At 48.2% G+C, this 18,237-nt stretch overlaps 5 protein-coding genes across 5 annotated transcripts; 2 read left to right on the top strand and 3 right to left on the bottom strand.

The window, feature by feature from the left end:
• Positions 1-24: 24 nt before the first annotated feature.
• On the top strand, positions 25-1,551 carry TrAtP1_001381 (uncharacterized protein; the record flags this gene model as incomplete). Its single annotated transcript, XM_014086096.2, has 1 exon — positions 25-1,551. One exon carries the CDS (start codon positions 25-27, stop codon positions 1,549-1,551), a length of 1,527 nt encoding a protein of 508 aa, XP_013941571.2.
• A 593-nt stretch (positions 1,552-2,144) lies between these two features.
• TrAtP1_001380 (uncharacterized protein) lies at positions 2,145-3,162 on the bottom strand (the record flags this gene model as incomplete). The annotated part of the gene is made up of 5 exons (XM_014086097.2): positions 2,145-2,185; positions 2,298-2,663; positions 2,776-2,858; positions 2,953-3,035; positions 3,142-3,162. The coding sequence occupies 5 exons, from the start codon at positions 3,160-3,162 to the stop codon at positions 2,145-2,147; spliced, it is 594 nt and encodes a 197-aa protein (XP_013941572.1).
• Positions 3,163-3,654: 492 nt separating this feature from the next.
• TrAtP1_001379 (uncharacterized protein) lies at positions 3,655-12,319 on the top strand. Its single transcript, XM_014085176.2, has 3 exons — positions 3,655-4,702; positions 4,759-7,690; positions 7,751-12,319. The coding sequence occupies exons 1-3, from the start codon at positions 3,800-3,802 to the stop codon at positions 9,862-9,864; spliced, it is 5,949 nt and encodes a 1,982-aa protein (XP_013940651.1). The 5' UTR covers positions 3,655-3,799; the 3' UTR covers positions 9,865-12,319.
• On the bottom strand, positions 10,562-11,628 carry TrAtP1_001378 (uncharacterized protein; the record flags this gene model as incomplete). Its single annotated transcript, XM_014086098.1, has 2 exons — positions 10,562-11,292; positions 11,433-11,628. 2 exons carry the CDS (start codon positions 11,626-11,628, stop codon positions 10,562-10,564), a joined length of 927 nt encoding a protein of 308 aa, XP_013941573.1.
• A 788-nt stretch (positions 12,320-13,107) lies between the features above and the next one.
• TrAtP1_001377 (uncharacterized protein) lies at positions 13,108-13,871 on the bottom strand. The gene is made up of 2 exons (XM_014086099.2): positions 13,425-13,871; positions 13,108-13,353 (listed from the first exon to the last, which is right to left on the bottom strand). The coding sequence occupies exons 1-2, from the start codon at positions 13,555-13,557 to the stop codon at positions 13,142-13,144; spliced, it is 345 nt and encodes a 114-aa protein (XP_013941574.2). The 5' UTR covers positions 13,558-13,871; the 3' UTR covers positions 13,108-13,141.
• Between the last annotated feature and the right edge of the window lie 4,366 nt (positions 13,872-18,237).

Genomic DNA, 18,237 nt, shown 5'->3' with positions numbered 1-18,237 from the left:
CTGGGTTCAGATTCTGGGAAAAGCATGGTGGATCTTGCGAATGGAGCAAAGAACGCTGATGACTTTGGAAGTGGAAAGAAGAAGAGCGAGAAAGAGGGCGACACTAGAGGCACAGGACCCGTATTGCGCAAAGACAGCTCGAGCAGCGTATCGAAATTTCCGCCCAAAGACATTTCTGGATTGCCAAATCAACGAAACTACGCGGCACCGACACGTGATGCCCCAGTTCCGCCACAGCCTCAATTCCAGCCTTCAAAGCTTCTAGAGGTTGAAATCCCAACAACTCAGATGGATCGATTCAGCGTCATGTTTGGAACTATTCTTAAGAAGCAGCCGTCTGAATATCAATACTTCTTACAAGCTCAACAGACCTGGCATACCCAGCCATCGGCGACGCCAGAGCAGGCTGAGAAACCACAAGAGTCGCGGAAGGCTGAAGAGACACAGCAATCTCAGCCTAAACAAGCCCCAGAGCCGTCAAGGAGGCCATCAAAGGACTCGGTCAAGACCCAAGAGTCACAACAAGTATTGTCACCGCTACGACCACAGTTGTCAGTCCGACGACAGGTCAAATTGGACAAGCTCAAAGTACCCGCAGCCAAGACTTTCCAAGACGCTTCTATTTCTATAGAGATCGTAGTGCCAGAACGACGAGCAAGTTCACCTTTGCCGAAAAGCTCACCCTCGTTTTCCCTCTTTCCCCAAGATCAAGCGCCCGCAAACACTCTTCCCCTAAGAGTCTCTTCACGCGCGCGATCAAATACCTCCCCTGCAATGGTCAACTTTCCGACTCCAGCCATGTACAAAACAACAAAAGGATTAAGAAAAAGGACGACTTCCGTTTCTACTCCTTCTCAAGACGAGCCTTTACCGACAGATAGCCAAATGACACCGGAGCGACGTGAGAAACTTATTTCCAAGTTCCACCGTAAAGAGTCGACATCATCAGAGGTCTCTATACCGAAAGTCGCCGGACAGCTATCTGAATCTCCTGCTTCCATGACTGCACCGGTTTCCATACCGGCACCGGTACAGCCTCGATCAATTCTGAAGAAGCCCTCTGGACCGCCACCACAACCACAACCACTGAGTCGCGCAGCAGAGCCCAAACCGCCGTCATCCCAAAGGGCGCCACCAGCTCAAAGAGTTTCACCGTCCCAAAGAGTTTCACCAACCCAAAAGCCTTCACCATCCCAAAGAGTAGCGCCTTCGAAACATCAACACCAAAAGTCCACAACGTCGATCCGGACCAACGCAGACGAAGAAGAGGTCGAAAGAGCCCTATACGAGGCTGTGGAAATATCTATTGCGCGTCAAATCAGCGTCTCAAGGCAGCAGCGTAATATTGTGGTGCCCTTGATGCGTTCCGCCTCAAAGAGGGTACCTGGGGAGGCTGTGGCGGAAGCGGCCGCCTTGATCAAGCCAGAAAGGAACAAGCGAATGGTTGAGACAAGGACAGCAACGCCACAGTTGGTGCATCCAGAAGAAGAGGGCAATTTGGGGCAGAGCGGCTATCGGAAGAGCTCGCGCGTGGTGCTCGAGGGTGCATGACGGAACGACCTTTTACGTTTCTGACTGATCTATTCTTGTCTATTCTTTTTTACCTTTTTTTCTCCTCCTTCTTCTTCTTCTTCTTACTCTTCCTTTTACGATCCACCGGGCGTGTATTTATTCTGCTCACATGTCCTCATCTATTTCCTTTCCATGTGTCATCTTTACTTTTCAATCATACCAGGCAACCCCGAATTTTCTTTTGACTCCCTTCTTCATCTATTATCATTAGTTGCATGGCCCCGGGGGCTAGCTTTGATGGCGGATAAATAAAAATTTATAAAGCGAAACATGGGCTTGTAACGATTGTATCGGACAGTCTATGGCAGAATTTCATGAAAATACATCATTGATATCCTTTTCTCTTTTTTTGAAACATGTGTGTTTTGTCTGAGTGTGTGAAAATATGTGTATAATAAAATCAAGAGAGAAATTCGTTGGTTTGATCGTCTTTCCTCCCATGAGTTCCGTATTAGTATATATGTGTGTGCGAGTGTGTGTCTTTCATAATAACCAATCTTTGAAAACAAGACAGCCCATTTGTTGCTGAAAATTACGACCCCATTGCAACGCCAAATAAAACGCCCCCTCAATTACATCAACACGCAGCAAGAGTTTTGCTTCTTTGCTTGCTCTGTTTTGAATACATTAGCTACGAGCCCGACGGATAAAAAAGAGCGGAAGAAGTGAAAACACAAAGTTCAAGTAAGAAAAGAAAAGAAAGCAAAAGGGAGAGGCAGTCATACGGTAAAACATTTTGCTCTGAGCGCTCAGCCCATCACTCTTGGCCACCAAATCGTCAATCTTCTCTCCTCGCTGCAGCACGCTCTCAATCGTCTTGTGCAGCACAATCTTGGTCTCGTCTAGCTCCTTTTGGATCTTCATGATGCTGTCGGCCTGCTGGGGGTCCTGGTACTTGGCGAGGTAGTCCGTCAGCTCGGGGAAGGGCAGGGTGACGTCGCCCTGGGCCCATGAGGAGCGCGGGTGCTTGGAGAGGAACTCGTCGACGACCTTGCTGAGGAGCTGGTGGGCGACCAGGGCGGGGTATTGGTGGTCGGAGATGATGATGCCGCAGATGCCCTCGGTGCGGCCGTAGGCGTGGAAGGTGTAGTCTGGTGGTGGAAAATCGTGAGTGAGTCTCTTGGCCTGGAAGGATCATGATGCTCTTCCGTCTCCCTTGGGTCTGGATAAAGGAGAAAAGGGGGGCTTCTGTATTCGTCGTACCTTGCTCTTCAACGTCTTGTCGTTGGGCGGGTCGAGTGCGCTCGGCGACGGTCTTTGCGAAAAGGGACATGAACTCGCCATAGCTATAAGACAGAGAGGAGTTATCTCGTTAATGGATGTTGTTTGGAAAAAGCGTCGTCGAGGGATTTCGCGTGCGGTGGGCGAAGGGAGACAAACTTGCTGCGTGTGAAGCGCGAGTAGGCGCTCAGCTCCTTCTCTGCGACGATCTCGTGAGCGGGCTGGGAGTCGTTGCGGATAATCTATCTCGAAAGAGGGCCTGTTAGTTCAACGTCCGTAGGCGGCTCGAAAACAGAGTATTCGGTGGAGAGCGGCGGGGAGCATGGTTGAGCAAATCGATGGACGTACGCCGATGTAGTGAAGCTTCATGTTGGGCGAGAGGTTGAAGTTGGCGATATTTTGGGATTTGTTCCTCGTCTGGAGTCTGGAAATGTTGAGAGCAGAAACTTCGTCGTCGCAATCGCGCAAGTCGTAGTCGGAGAGTCGAAAGGAGGCCTTGTCGAGCAGCAAAGAGGCGGCAAAGGGTTGCAAATCGAATGTTCAAGGAAAGGTGTTTCACAAGTCGGAGTTTCAAGTTGGGGCGCGTGGAGTTGAAAATGCCTGTGCCTCTCTGTATTCCACAGGGATGTGGCCCATCGCCCGCCCCACGGATTTTAGGCGCTTCCCCTACCGCAGCAGAACCCCGCTAAGTCCAGCTCTCTAGAGCCAAGATTCAGGCGCTGAGAGTCGCTGCGAAGTGGGTGCCTCCAGGCGGATTAGTGGGGACTTTTGCGCCCCCCGTTGGCGGGGCGGGCGGTGTGTGACTGATGTGATGATCTTTGGTTGGCGATGCGTCATCCGGACTTGGGACCGTGAAAATTGATAAGAGGTTGAGGTGAAGTGCAGCTCCAGAAACAAATTGAGAGCGCTAGACTGCTTGCTCTTTGATTATTTCTTCGCTGCACTCACGCGATATTTTCGTTGCTTATTTTCACGACTATTAAAGAGAATAGGATCTAACGAAGCCATGGCGTCGACCGACCTGATCAACGCAGAGTCCGAGTGGAGGCAGCAATTCGAGGCCATGCAGGCGGCCCTTGCTAAGCTCAAGCTGCCTCAGCACGATGCCAAGGCAGATGCCGATCTGGACGACGATGACTTTGGCGGCTACTCTTCGACGACCAGCGGCCACGACGTCTGGGACTTTATCGAGGACGACGACGAGTATGGCTACTACAGCAGCGACTTTGCTGATGAAGGACCTGGTGCGGCCACGGGCGGCTTTGGAGTCGAGTGGCTGGCTATTAAATGTGCCTCCATCGCGGACAAGAATGGCATGGCCCCCGATGTTTTTCAAACCCAGCTACTCAATGTATTGTCCTCTGGTCAGCCTGAAGACGAGCTTCAGCAGCATCTGACTGACTTGGTCGGATTCGACGACTTGGATTTCATCATTGAGCTGCTCAGTCACAAAGATGAAGTTGTTGCGTCTGCAGCCGATTTCCATGATGCGCCCGAGACTAAAGGACGACGGCTCCTGACCAAAGCTGAAAGAGACGAAGCTCTTCGTACGCGAGATTACCAGCACAAGAATGCTGCCCTGGCACCCAGTTTCGCCAAGGAGCCTCAGTATCCTCACGTCTATAGAGCGTACAATGCAGGAAACACATTGAGTTCTTCCGGTAAGAAGTACGGCTTGCCGGTTGGCAGCGAGCGGCTCCAGTTTGAGAAGTACGAAGAATACTCTGTACCTGCTGGAAAGAAGGGAGTGCCGGGCCCGGGAGAGAAGCTCGTGAAAATTTCAGATTTGGACGGGCTTTGCCGTAACACGTTTAAAGGGTACAAGAGTCTCAACCGAATGCAGAGCCTGGTCTACCCGGTTGGATACAAAACAAGCGAGAATATGCTGATTTGTGCTCCAACTGGTGCGGTAAGTCTTTTACACGCATAACACACTCTTCGCATCAATACTCATTGCTGTATTAGGGTAAAACTGATGCGGCTATGCTCACTATCCTTCATACCATTGGCCAACACGTGGAGCCAAATCCTATTGAGAACCCTGAGGCAACTGAATTTGCCGTCAATACAGACGACTTCAAAATCGTCTATGTAGCACCTATGAAAGCCTTGGCAGCCGAAGTCACCGAGAAGCTCGGCAAGCGGCTGGCGTGGCTGGGCATCAAATGCCGAGAATACACTGGAGATATGCAGCTCACCAAAGCAGAGATTGTACAAACGCAAATCATTGTTACTACTCCTGAAAAGTGGGATGTTGTTACAAGAAAGGGAACTGGCGATACGGAGCTGGTGCAAAAGGTGAGACTTCTCATCATTGATGAAGTCCACATGCTTCATGATGAACGTGGAGCCGTGCTGGAATCCCTGGTCGCTCGAACAGAGAGACAGGTAGAGAGTACCCAGTCGCTCATTCGAATTGTTGGTTTGAGTGCCACGTTGCCCAACTATGTCGACGTTGCGGACTTTTTGAAAGTCAACAAGTACGCCGGCCTGTTCTACTTTGATGCCTCATTCCGTCCTGTTCCGCTGGAGCAACACTTTATTGGTGTCAAAGGAAAAGCTGGATCCAAGCAATCCAAAGAGAATTTGGACAATGTTGCATTCGATAAAGTCAAAGAGATGTTACAGCGCGATCACCAAGTCATGGTCTTTGTCCACTCTCGTCGAGACACCATGGTGACGGCAAGAATGCTTCACCAGAAAGCGATTGAGCAGTTTTGCGTTGATCTTTTCGACCCAACAGGACATCCTCACTTTGGACAGGCATCTAGGGATATGAACCAGTCAAAATCCAAGGATATCCGCGACCTGCTTTCCAAGGGTATCGGTGTTCACCACGCCGGTATGGCAAGAGCTGACAGGAACCTCATGGAGAGACTCTTTGCCGATGGCGTCCTCAAAGTTCTTTGCTGTACTGCGACACTCGCATGGGGTGTCAACTTGCCCGCTGCTGCGGTAGTCATCAAGGGCACTCAGGTTTACAGCGCCCAGGAAGGTAAATTTATCGATCTCAGCATTCTTGACGTGCTCCAGATCTTTGGTCGTGCCGGTCGTCCCCAGTTTGAGGACACGGGTATCGGTATGATCTGTACCACTCATGACAAGCTTCCTCATTACTTGTCGGCCATCACAGAACAGCAGCCCATTGAATCCAAATTTTCGACTAAACTAGTTGACAATCTCAATGCTGAAATCGCCCTGGGCACTGTAACGTCCATCCCTGAAGCCGTGCAATGGATAGGATACTCCTATCTGTTTGTGCGAATGCAGAGGAGCCCAATGACATATGGCATTGAGTGGGCGGAAATACGTGATGATCCGAATCTGGTTCAACGACGCCGTCAGCTGGCGATACAGGCCGCGCGAACTCTTCAGCAGTCTCAGATGATCATTTTCAACGAGAATACTGAGGAACTCCGTAGCAAGGACATTGGTCGTATTGCCAGCCAATACTATATCCTTCATACGAGTATCCAAGTATTCAACACGATGATGCACCCTCAAGCCACCGAAGCTGACGTCTTGAAGATGATCAGTATGAGTGGAGAGTTTGACAATATCCAGTCTAGAGATAACGAGGCCAAGGAGCTGACACAGTTCAAGGATATTGTTCCTTGCGATGTCGATAAAGGCATCGATACGCCCCAAGCAAAGACAAACATTCTCTTGCAGTCGTATATTTCCAAAATCCAGCCTGATGATTTCGCTCTTTCCAACGACATGAACTATGTTGCGCAGCAATCGGGCCGTATCTGCAGGGCCTTGTTTATGCTCGCTCTCAATCGCAGATGGGGCCACCAGTGCTTGGTGCTTCTCACCTTATCCAAGTCGATCGAAAAGAGAATCTGGCCGTTCCAACATCCCCTTCATCAATTCGAGCTTACCAAGCCCGTGCTCAATCAGCTCGACTCTAAGGAAAACCTGACGATTGACACAATGAAGGAGATGGAGCCAGCAGAGCTAGGGAGCCTAGTACACAACCAGGGCGCCGGAAAGAACATTGCCAAGATACTCAACAATTTCCCATTGGTTCATGTGGAAGCCGAGATTGCGCCTCTGAACCGAGATGTGTTGCGTATTAAGCTCTATGTTATTCCTGATTTCCTTTGGAAAGACCATGTCCATGGAACCTCGGAATCTTTCTACATTTGGGTTGAGAACTCAGAGACTTCAGAAATTTACCATCATGAATACTTTATTCTTAATAGGAGAAAGCTGCATGATGAGCATGAACTGAATTTCACGATCCCTCTCTCAGACCCGCTGCCAACTCAGATTTACGTCCGAGCAATCTCTGACAGATGGCTTGGGTCAGAGACTGTTACTCCTGTATCTTTCCAGCATCTTATTCGTCCGGATACAGAAAGCGTATATACGGACTTGCTCAACCTGCAACCTCTACCAATCACCGCTCTCAAGAACCCTGGCCTCGAAGAGCTCTATGCCAAGCGATTTAGCTTCTTCAACCCTATGCAGACTCAAATCTTCCATACTCTGTATCATACCTCTGCAAACGTTCTTCTGGGTTCCCCCACGGGAAGTGGAAAGACTGTTGCTGCTGAACTCGCCATGTGGTGGGCATTCCGGGAGCGACCAAAGTCCAAAGTCGTGTATATTGCTCCCATGAAAGCTCTGGTCCGTGAGAGAGTTGTAGATTGGGGGAACCGGCTCGCCAAACCCCTGGGACTCAAATTGGTCGAGTTGACAGGTGACAATACCCCCGACACGAGGACTATCAAGGATGCGGATATCATCATCACGACTCCTGAAAAGTGGGACGGTATCTCCCGTTCATGGCAGACCAGAGGGTACGTTAGACAGGTCAGTTTGGTGATTATCGACGAGATCCATCTGCTGGCCGGAGATCGTGGACCAATTTTGGAGATTATCGTTTCTCGTAAGTATCATCTCTCATCGGCTCTCAACAATGATTGCAGGTTGCTAACTCATATATCAGGAATGAATTACATCTCATCATCGCTTAAGAACAAAGTCCGATTGTTGGGTATGTCAACAGCCTGTGCCAACGCTACTGACTTGGCCAACTGGCTTGGTGTCAAGGAAGGCCTCTTCAACTTTAGACATTCGGTCCGTCCCGTTCCTCTAGAGCTATACATCGATGGGTTCCCAGAAATTCGAGGTTTCTGCCCATTGATGCAGTCTATGAATCGGCCGACCTTTTTGGCCATCAAGAACCACAGTCCTGAAAAGCCCGTTATTGTGTTTGTTGCATCACGTCGACAGACTCGCCTTACTGCTAAAGATTTGATCAATTACTGTGGTATGGAGGATAACCCGCGACGTTTCCTTCGAATGGACGAGGAGGATTTGCAGCTCAACTTATCCCGAGTCAAGGACGACGCTCTTAAAGAAGCCATCAACTTTGGTATTGGCCTCCATCACGCTGGTCTTGTTGAGTCTGACAGACAGATTGCCGAGGAACTTTTCCTAAACAACAAGATTCAAATATTAGTTGCGACTAGCACCCTTGCCTGGGGTGTTAACTTGCCAGCGCACCTGGTCGTCGTCAAGGGCACTCAGTTTTACGACGCCAAAACCAGCGGCTACAAGGACATGGACCTCACAGATGTCCTGCAGATGCTGGGACGAGCTGGACGACCTCAGTTTGACAACTCTGGCGTCGCCCGCATCTTCACGCAAGATGCGAAGAAGGACTTTTACAAGCACTTTTTGCATACTGGCTTCCCTGTAGAATCTTCGCTGCACAAAGTTTTGGACAACCACATCTGTGCCGAAATCTCCGCCGAGACCATCATGAACAAACAAGATGCGCTGGATTACTTGACCTGGACCTTCTTCTTCAGAAGACTTCACAAGAACCCGTCCTACTATGGACTGGAGATTTCTGCAGAGGAGCACAGCACTATTGCCGCTCAGATGCAAGCCAATGAATACATGATTGAAATGGTGGAGAAATCCCTTGGAGAGCTCGAAGACTCCAAATGTGTTGAGAGTTTCCCCAACGGCGACGTCGACCCTACCCCTCTCGGAAAGATTATGAGTTATTACTATCTCTCCCACAAGACCATCCGACATCTCGTGCACAACATCAAACCCAACGCAAGCTTCCTCAACGTTCTATCGTGGATGTGCCACGCCACTGAATACGACGAGCTCCCTGTCCGCCACAACGAAGATCTAGTCAACGATGTGCTCTCGCAGAACCTTCCCTTCCCTGGCAATTCGTTCAACCTGCCCATGTGGGATCCTCACGTCAAGTCCTTCTTGCTGCTGCAAGCCTTCATGTCGCGCATCGAGCTGCCCGTGACGGATTACGTCGGCGACCAGACCAGTGTGCTCGACCAGGCCATCCGTATCATCCAGGCCTCCATCGACGTCATCACCGAGATGGGCTACCTGTCGAGCTGTCTCCAGATGATGAAGCTTATGCAGAGCATCAAGTGTGCGAGATGGCCCACCGACTCGCCGGCGTCAATCCTCCCCGGAGTAGAACCCGAGTCGACAAAGGACGAGACGAGCCTCGCGAAAATCAGCACGTATTCACAGGACCAAGTCAACGCGTTTGCCAAGAAGCTCCGCATCCCATCCAATCTCCAGCCTCGCTTCAAGCGCGCCGTGTCCATGCTCCCCAACATATCCGTCTCCGTCGACGACATCACAACGATCTCCCTCACAGTCAACATCAAGCGTCTCAACCCCCTCGTCGACCGCGAAGCACGCATCTGGGCACCAAAATTCCACAAGCCCCAAACAGAAGGCTGGTTCGTCATCATCGCCGACTCAGCCAAGGACGAGGTCATTGCCGTGAAGCGCGTCGGCTGGGCCGGCCTTTCGACGAGCGGCAACGGTACAGGAGGGAAGAAGGCACTGGGGCAGGGTTCGCGTCCTACCGCACGAACGGTGCTCAAGCTACCGGAGCCCAAGGCTAGAGAAGCTCGTAAGCTGGATGTTTTTGTTGTGAGTGATGGCTACGTTGGCATGGAGCATAGGGTGATGGGTGTGGATATTCCAGCTCCACCGGTAGCGGACGATGATTTGGACAAGAAGAACCAGGGGAAGACGGTGGTGGCAGGAGGATCATCAGCATAAATGAATGTGTAGATTTTCAGCTTAGGCGGATCTGTATAAAGGCCATTCTGGAAGAAATGTACAAGGCAGATATACAAATCGGTTATTAGATAGTGCACTAGGGGTATAGGAAAGGCTGATACTTGTTAAACATCAATGAATTATGTACAGGAAAAAAGTACAAGTTAAAAGCGATTAATATACGCACAGCATATAACCGTCCGAATTAAAAAACGAACCGGCTCAAACAAAACGACTCTTAAGAATAGAAACGCAAAAAGACCAATATCCATTATCCGTATATTCCCCTGCGCCGTTAAGCAAGTTGCAAACCATGTCTCGTGAGAGCTCTCTTCCAATATCTCTGTATAATAAACAAACAAATAAAACAAACATCGTACAGGGCAAAAAGACAGCAGGACCAAAAAAAATGCTTTCCCTCGGCGTATGTCCTTTTTTTTCCAGCCCATCCGTACAAAGTATCCTGAACGCCAACCCGCCTCTAAAAGTTTCCAGATGGAATGAATCAATCAAAAGAAGAAGAAACCATCTCGCCCGAGATGTATAAGAAGAGAATGAAAGTTAAAAAGCATCAGCAAGGCCGAACCACCACAAAAGATCCTCTTTTGAAAGTAAAACCAGTATAGCAAAGCGTAGTTGTGACAGGGTAATCAAGTGTTGACGGAAACGCCTTTAAAAAGAAAAGCAAACACAAGATCTAGCAACAGCTGCTCTGTCGTTGTTTTTGCCGGCTCTCAGCCAGTTGATCATGCTGTTCTTGAGTTGACCCAGCTCTGTCAATAGTCACGGCGGGCGAGAATCCAGGGGGGAATAGCCAGCTCCTCCTATCTCGCCCGATGCGAAAACTCCCCCTGCCATTGCTAGTATCAAAGTATCCTCCGTCCATACCGGATTCAAACCCTGGTGTATTTGGGGTGGCCGTTGCTTGTAAAAGTGCCTGCTGCATCTTGCGGTTCTGCTCCACGAGCTTCCTGGCGACAACGCGGAACACCTCTTCGACGCCTTCGCCACTCTCAGCGCTGATCTCGTGACAGGCGTCCCAGCCAATCTCCTGGCCCCAGAAGCCGGAGCTCCGCTTGGAGCTTGGGCTCCGGGGTTCGATGCCGGCCGAAGAGAGATAGGATTGTCCGTTGAGAGGCGTGGCGGTCGGGGGTGGCGTGCCACCGAGGCCGGGGGCCAAGTTTTCGGCTACGTAAGCGATGCAGCGTTCAAAGGGAACCTGGCGAAGAGACGGGTCGCGGGCAACAATGTCGGCTTTTGTGCCGACGACGTGCAGCACGACATCTGCGGGCAGATTGCGGCGCAGCTCGGTCAGCCACTCGCCCATGTCGGTAAAGGACTGGGCATCGGTGATGCTGTAGCAGAGGATGCAGGCGTTGGCGCCGCGATAATACAGGCGCGATATGGAGCGGAAGCGCTCTTGGCCGGCTGCAGAAGAGGCGTCAGCTTCAAAGAAGGTGGTTATGCAAATTACGTGATTACTAGCATGGAGGGGCGTCATTGTCGAGACTGGACAAAGACACGGAAAATAAGGGCACAAGGCAAATCAGTCTAGAGCATGCACATACCCGTATCCCAGATCTGGAGGCGCACAACAGTGTCGGAGTCATTGTCGACCACGCGCTTGGTCAGGAAACTGGCGCCCACGGTGGACGTGATCTGAGCCGGGTTGAAGGAGCCTTTGCAGTACCGCATCACAAGGGATGTCTTGCCCACGTTTTGGGCGCCAAGGACGACAATCTTGGCCTCGAGAGAGGATGACATGGTGGGTGGACTGCAGTATTTTACAGACTAGGAGAATGAGGAGGAGGAAGAAGGATTGAAGAAGAAGGATTGAAGATTAGTAGGAATAAAAAGAAAAAGTCGTAGAGGAAGAAGAAAGAGGGTGGCCAAAGGTGAGATTTGGCCGAGAAAGCGATCGACAAAGCGAGGAGGCAGGTTTAAAGGCTTATGATTAGGTCTCGGGCTTAGAGCAACGGGCGATGGAAGTGTTCGCGCGCGGGTGGGTCGAAGACGCTGCTTTTTTCTTTTCTATTGCATTGTCGGTCGCGTCAGCGGACTCGGAGACGGTGTTGGCGAGGATCTGAGGGACGATGCGATGGCATCGTAGGTGAAGGCGGCAGATGGAGAGGAAGAGGATTGGATGGGCGCGTTCAATCTTCCATGGGAGCCTAGCAGGCTAACGGCGAGCTTGGTGGCGCTGCGAGATAGAGTTGGCCCCTCTTCTCTTCTGCGATTAGCCTCGGCGAGTGAGGATGGAAGAGAAGAGAAAAAGAAGAAGAGATTCTTGTCTGTGATGGTCTGGCGATTTGGTCCTCGTTGTTGTTGACGGAGGTGCAAGTCCAAGTACATAAGCGAAGGCGGTGGTGAGAGGAGAAATAGATAAGAGATAAGTCTCGATGCAGTCGCATCATGGCCGGGGCTGGACGCAGGCGTGACGAATGGGCTTCTGGGGCTCTGCTGCAGCGGGTGCCATCGTGGAGGTGCGCGATGGAGGTGGAGCGCTGGGCCTGATTCGATCGATGCCTGTAGCGATGCCCGGACAGGTGCCCGTGGCGGGACCGTGGCGGGGGCATAGCGCCGGCAATAGCGCTGACGTGCGCTGAAGGGCGTTGCGGGCAGCGAATCGCCAGCTGGAAGCCGTTTATGGTTTGCTCCAGGTCCAAGCTGCTAGCTGCACGTGGATGAGGTGCATGTGCCCAGCCAAGGAAATGCAGCAGAAAATGGTGCAGGTTCTGGTCATCTGATTGTTAAAGGAGGAGGTGAATGTCGGTGCGTGCAATCAAGACGGGAGCGGTGCTTGCGTGATGATGCCGCAGAGATCAGGCGATGAGGACGAATGAGAGGATATTCACTTGCTGTTGCCGGATAGTGACGAGCAGAGCAGATACGTGCATGCATCTATTCAACGCCTGTTGAGCAGATGCTGATGTACGCTTACTTGTGGCATCTAGTAAGAGATGGGAGAAGAAAATAGCACTATTAAATGATGATGTATATTCGGCTTGACCGACTGCATGTAGATGAAGAGAAGAAAGAGAGACAGATGAATTGAAAACTGCCCCTTACAAGATGTACCTAGCACAAGAAAAACCCTCTATTGCAAACTCCCCCAAACATGCATTGCTAGATAAACCTTTGAGGGCTTGTACATGGAAACATTTAAAGCAGCTTCTTTCACCAACAACGAGCCAAAAGTGTCTCGCCAGGCAAACAGTTTCCACTTTCAAGTGTAACAAGATTTGTACCTTCAATCCTCATCATAGTCGTATCCATCTTACAGCAACTGCTGTCGTTCGAAATGAGCATTCAACTCTTTGGAAAGTGCGTCCACAACCTCTTGTGTATCTCGGAGAAACCCTGAATGGTTTATGGCCTCGGAGAAGAGTAAAACATACTGGAGGCGACGTTGGGGAACACTCTCTAGTTTATTTTTTTGGGCATCCCAATAAGAATCGTAGTTTTTCAGCATGACGATGAACTTGCCGCCTAAAGTATCCCGAGTCAGTCACAGTAACAGGAATTTTGTTTGTATCAGCAGTGGTGAATGCTTTACTGACCTGTAGCAGTCGACTCATCCTTCAGAAACGGTATAAGAGACTTCCCAAACTCATACGCTTCAAGTTGAAATGCGCCCTCGATCAGGTAGGCGACGTCAAGACGGTCCTCTGGGGTGTCGTTATCTTGACTCATTGTTGCCGTTACTCGACGCTAGAGGTAAAATCCAAGTAGGTGACGGAATACTGAAGTTGAAGTGCTTGCTTGAGAGAAAATATTGCAATGCTTGGAGATGTCAGGAATCAGAGTCGTTTATAGCGCAGGGAATAACTTGATACAAGTACATGAAAAGCCTTGATACACATGTATAAATATGAATATGTGCGTGCTTAAGTGAATATGCCAGAATCTGACTCTTTGTGAAATGACAAAGAAGCTGAACAACGACTTATTAGAACCTAGTTGCCTCAAAGAAGAGATGTATCAAAAAACAAGAGCTCCGACTTGTTAAAAGAAGGGCAGAGATAAATATAGTCCTCTCATAAGACCTAGCTGCTATCCGTTAATAAGACCATTGGCTCCACTTGATACTCTATCACTATTTTTGTGATACCCCGATGGCAGAATCAAGCTCTTTGTCAGATGACAAAGAAGCTGAACTGCAACTGAACAGGACCTAGTCGGTGCAAGAAAAGAATGCACAAACGAACAAAGGCTCCCAAGCATTGAAGACAGAGCAGAGATAAATATAATTCTTCCTAAGACCTAGCTGCTATCTATCAATAACATCGCATCAGCTCCATTTGGTCCTGAATCACATTTCTCGTAATGCCACGTCCTAGCACTATTCTTTGTACAGCAGACTAGAAATTTCAGTGCTTTAGACGCACAAGTCAGATCGAGTGAAAGTCCACATGTATTCATTTACTACGTAACTGATATTATTGAAGGCGGCTTCTTTTCACCAACAACCAATCGAAGTGCCTTGAATGGGAACGGGTTTCAGTTCAGAGTGCAACAATTCCATCATTATCTTGCCATCCATGTTCGCGCCTCATACCTTTCTCACGAATTTCCATCTATTTTCAAGCTTCGCGTGTGCGGGGGATCATGAGAAGGGGTACACGAACAAATGGAAGAAAGCAAAGAGAACAATCTCAATAGCCACAGGCACTAAAAGCTCAGAGGAAGCAGAATTTGACTGTGACTGGAAATGTGGCGATGGTGAAAAGAACTAAACTAGGCGTAATAATCATAAGAAACGGGGCGACGGCGACGGCGACGGACCAAACAACTGCAGTTGGTCATGTCCCCGCATCTCTCAACACCCATCATTGTACAAAGTAGGCCTACGGTGGGAAGGCGATACTTGAATACCCTAATGAAGTCTTCATTTGTATACAACGAATTCTCAAGAAATCTGCCGCGATTGTAGAAAGGGCACCGTAAGCGATGAGCAGCTTTGCGGATAAAGAAGTCATAAGACCTCAGAGTTTCAGCGAGATTAGACACTAATATATACCCAGTTAGTCAGTTTAGTTCATGGTAATCTATATGCCAATTATAGTCACAGATATTGTTAGCTGAATTAACAGTGCTGAATGATTGACTTACATGTTTCCAGCGTTCTATTAATCAAAAACTCTATAAGGAAAATCCCAAACTTTAAAGTTTCCCTTTCCCATTCTTCCTGTTTCTTATGCATTTCCAGAAACCATATCGCCATGCGATATTCATTCATCATTGCTATTACTTGATATTAGAGATAAAGTTCAAGCGGACAGGGAAATGATGAAATCGAAGTGCTTGCATTAGAGAAAGACCAAGAAGCAAATTAGAGTTATTTATAAGGAAAGGAATAGCATTATAAACTTGAACTAAAGTCATGAAAAGTTTTGACACACATCTAGATAAATGAACACATGTGTACTTGGAAGTGAACATGCCAGAATCTTGCCCTTCCTTGTTCAGCAGACTATGATAGTACCTGGGGCGCGCAGGCCAAGTCGGCTGACACATGCATACATGTACTAGAACAAGTGGTACACGAACAAACGCAAGAAAGCAAAGAGAACGATTTCAATAACCAGAGGCACTAAAAGCTTAGAGAGGCTAGAATATGATTGTGACTGGAAATATGATGATGATGATGAACAGAACTAAACTAAGCATAATGATCATAAGAACCGGGGAGGGAGGAAAGCGACGGCGACGGCGACAGCGAGGACGAGGGCGATGGTAATGGCGATGGCGATGGCGATGGCGAGGGCAAACGCGACTCAGGGGAACATCTGCAGTAGTTCTTGTTCTCGCATATCTTAGGGCCCACGTATGCCCAAATTCGGCTTATAGTGAGACGGCGATGGTTAAATACCCCCATGAAGTTTCGATGTTTATACAACGAGATCTCAAGAAATCTACAGCGATTGAGGAAAGGGCACCGCTTTGAATGAGGCTTTTTTTTTTTAAATAGTATTCATAAGAGTCGCTCCCAAGTATTGAACACAGAACAGAGATAAATATAGTTCTTTCATAAGACCAAGCTACTATCTAGCAATAAGATCGCATCAGCCCCATTTGGTCCTCAATCACTCTTCTCTGTCCAGCAGACTGGAAAATGTTAGTGCTTCAAACGCACAAGTCAGTCCGGGTGAAAGCCAACATGCGTATTTTTACTACCTAAAAATTATCATTGAATCATCTTCTTTTACAAACAACGAACCGAAAGTGTCTCGCAAGGCAACGGTTTTCCAATTCAGGGTGCAACGATCCCATCATCCTCGCCACATATCACACTTAGGCTCCCTACCTTCCACGTTCGCGCTTCATGCCTTTGTCACGAGCTTCCATCAGAATCTCAGTTTGTGTTTGCGACAGAGTTGAGTCATCTGTTCAACAATTGTGCCCGCATCGTCATAGCCATACCTGAATAGCCCTGTGATTAAACTCCGATGTGGCAGCATCTTAGTACATATGAATGTGCGGCGATTGGCGAAAGGGTTCTGGCTGTTTAGACCATGTTTATTGAGATAGCAATTGAAAGATGCGGTAATTTGGACGAGACGATTCACTAATATATATCCAGTTAGTCATTTTGGCTTATGGCAGTTTGCATACTACATGTAACTATTGTCACAGAGATGTTTAACTGTATCAACGGTGCTAAATGACTCTTACCTGTTTCCATTTTGTCATTCTTCAGATATGGTAAAAGTAAAAACCCGAAATTCACGGCTTCAATTTCCCAAACTTCTTGCTCCAGGTATTCTTCAAGTATATCTCTTGCCAAGCAATAGTTTTCCATTATTACTATTACTTGACACTAGAGATAAGTTAAGCGGATAATAAAATGGTAAAATAGAAGAGCTTACTTTAGAAATAAGGCCAAAAGGCAATTTAGAACTATTTATAAAGAAAGGAATAGTATTATAAATTTGAATTAAAAAACATAAAAAGGTTTGCCACACATGTGTAAATATGAACATGCGCGTACTCGGAAGTGAACATGCCAGAATCTAGCTCCTCCTTGTTCAGCAGATCATGACAGTACCTTGGACGCGCAGGTCAAGTCGGGTGAAGGTCCACATGCATACATGTACTACCTGATATTCATTGTGTTCATTGCATGTATGGTGAATACTACCTAATTGAACATGCCAGCATTATCCGTTTTATTATTTACGCACCTCAGGAGGCGTCTGCAAAGATGAGCCTATAATTACCCTCTATAATTCGTCAAAATGATACAACTAGCACAAGAAGAACATCATCTATTCAAGACCATATACGTCTAAGTATCTCAAAGCATGTTGATCCACATGCTTTGATCTCTTTGCCCCTCTGATGCAGTTCCATCTGTCTATAAACTAGAGTCACAATCTCATGGTCAGACCGGAACAGCCCCATAAAGTTTTCGTCTCTAAATTGCAGCTTCGTAATATATGTGTAGCGATTGTAATAAACACATGGTGTAATGTCTCTATCGTTATTTATATACAATTGATACCGCTTTAACATTTCAACGAGCCGAAGTACTAATACATCCATCAGTCAATCATTTTATACCCAACCAGGCACAGTAAGAGAGATGCTGATCTATGCTTGTAGTGCTGACGATTGGCTGACTTACTTGACTCGGCCGACTCATTCTTCAGAAACGATACAAGCAACACCCCGAAAAACAAGGCTTCGTCTCCATAATGTCCCACGCTCCAGTTTGCTATGAGGAACCCTTCCGTTACGTCTTCTTCGTTCATGGTAAGTCTTCGTCGGCACTAGCGCGCAAGAAATATGGCGTCGAACTGCTTGCCTAAAGCCAAAAGATGATCAAATTGTTCAGAGGCTGCCAGACAGACTCCAAACAGGGAAGAAATAGACCCATAATATAGTAAAGAGCATGAAGACATGATGCTTCGACACGCATGTGTGCATGTATAGATGTGCATGCATGTCTTTGTAAGAAACAAGCCAAAGTGCAGGTCTTCTTTGTTAGACAGACTGCAGGTATGTCAGTGCTGCAGAAACTCGGTCACGTCGGGGTGAAAAGCCACATGTAGACAAAAGGACGGGCTTTATTATATTGAATGTCAACTGGTAGCTAATTGTGGCTACGGCACTCATTTGCTCTTTTACAGTATGTAACATCAGCATGTGCATTTACAAGCAGCTACCAAGATCAAACAAAAAGAGATGAGCAAAATGACCTGTTCAGCTCTATTTGTAGCTCTTCTTTCATCGGCCACTTAAATATAGAAATAATCAGCCCCGTCGCCTGACACAAACATGTTTCTGTTCAATGAACGCCACATGAACCCGAGACCACGATCAAAGGCCCGTCGCTCGTTTCAGCAGCCGCCAGGCCATTGAGTGGCTCTC

The sequence above is a fragment of the Trichoderma atroviride genome, chromosome 1 (genome assembly GCF_020647795.1).
Source record: "Trichoderma atroviride chromosome 1, complete sequence".
Classification (NCBI taxonomy): domain Eukaryota; kingdom Fungi; phylum Ascomycota; class Sordariomycetes; order Hypocreales; family Hypocreaceae; genus Trichoderma; species Trichoderma atroviride.
Note: the sequence above shows the minus strand (reverse complement) of the source record. Positions and strands in the feature narration are given on the sequence as shown.

Bases quoted from the DNA above. Each gene is read 5' to 3' on its own strand.
- TrAtP1_001379 (XM_014085176.2), top strand. From the start codon at position 3,800: ATGGCGTCGACCGACCTGATCAACGCAGAGTCCGAGTGGAGGCAGCAA. The intron at 4,703-4,758 runs GTAAGTCTTTTA...TTGCTGTATTAG, and splicing joins TTTGTGCTCCAACTGGTGCG to GGTAAAACTGATGCGGCTAT. The intron at 7,691-7,750 runs GTAAGTATCATC...CTCATATATCAG, and splicing joins TTTGGAGATTATCGTTTCTC to GAATGAATTACATCTCATCA.
- TrAtP1_001377 (XM_014086099.2), bottom strand. From the start codon at position 13,557: ATGAGTCAAGATAACGACACCCCAGAGGACCGTCTTGACGTCGCCTAC. The intron at 13,354-13,424 runs GTCAGTAAAGCA...GGGATACTTTAG, and splicing joins GGATGAGTCGACTGCTACAG to GCGGCAAGTTCATCGTCATG.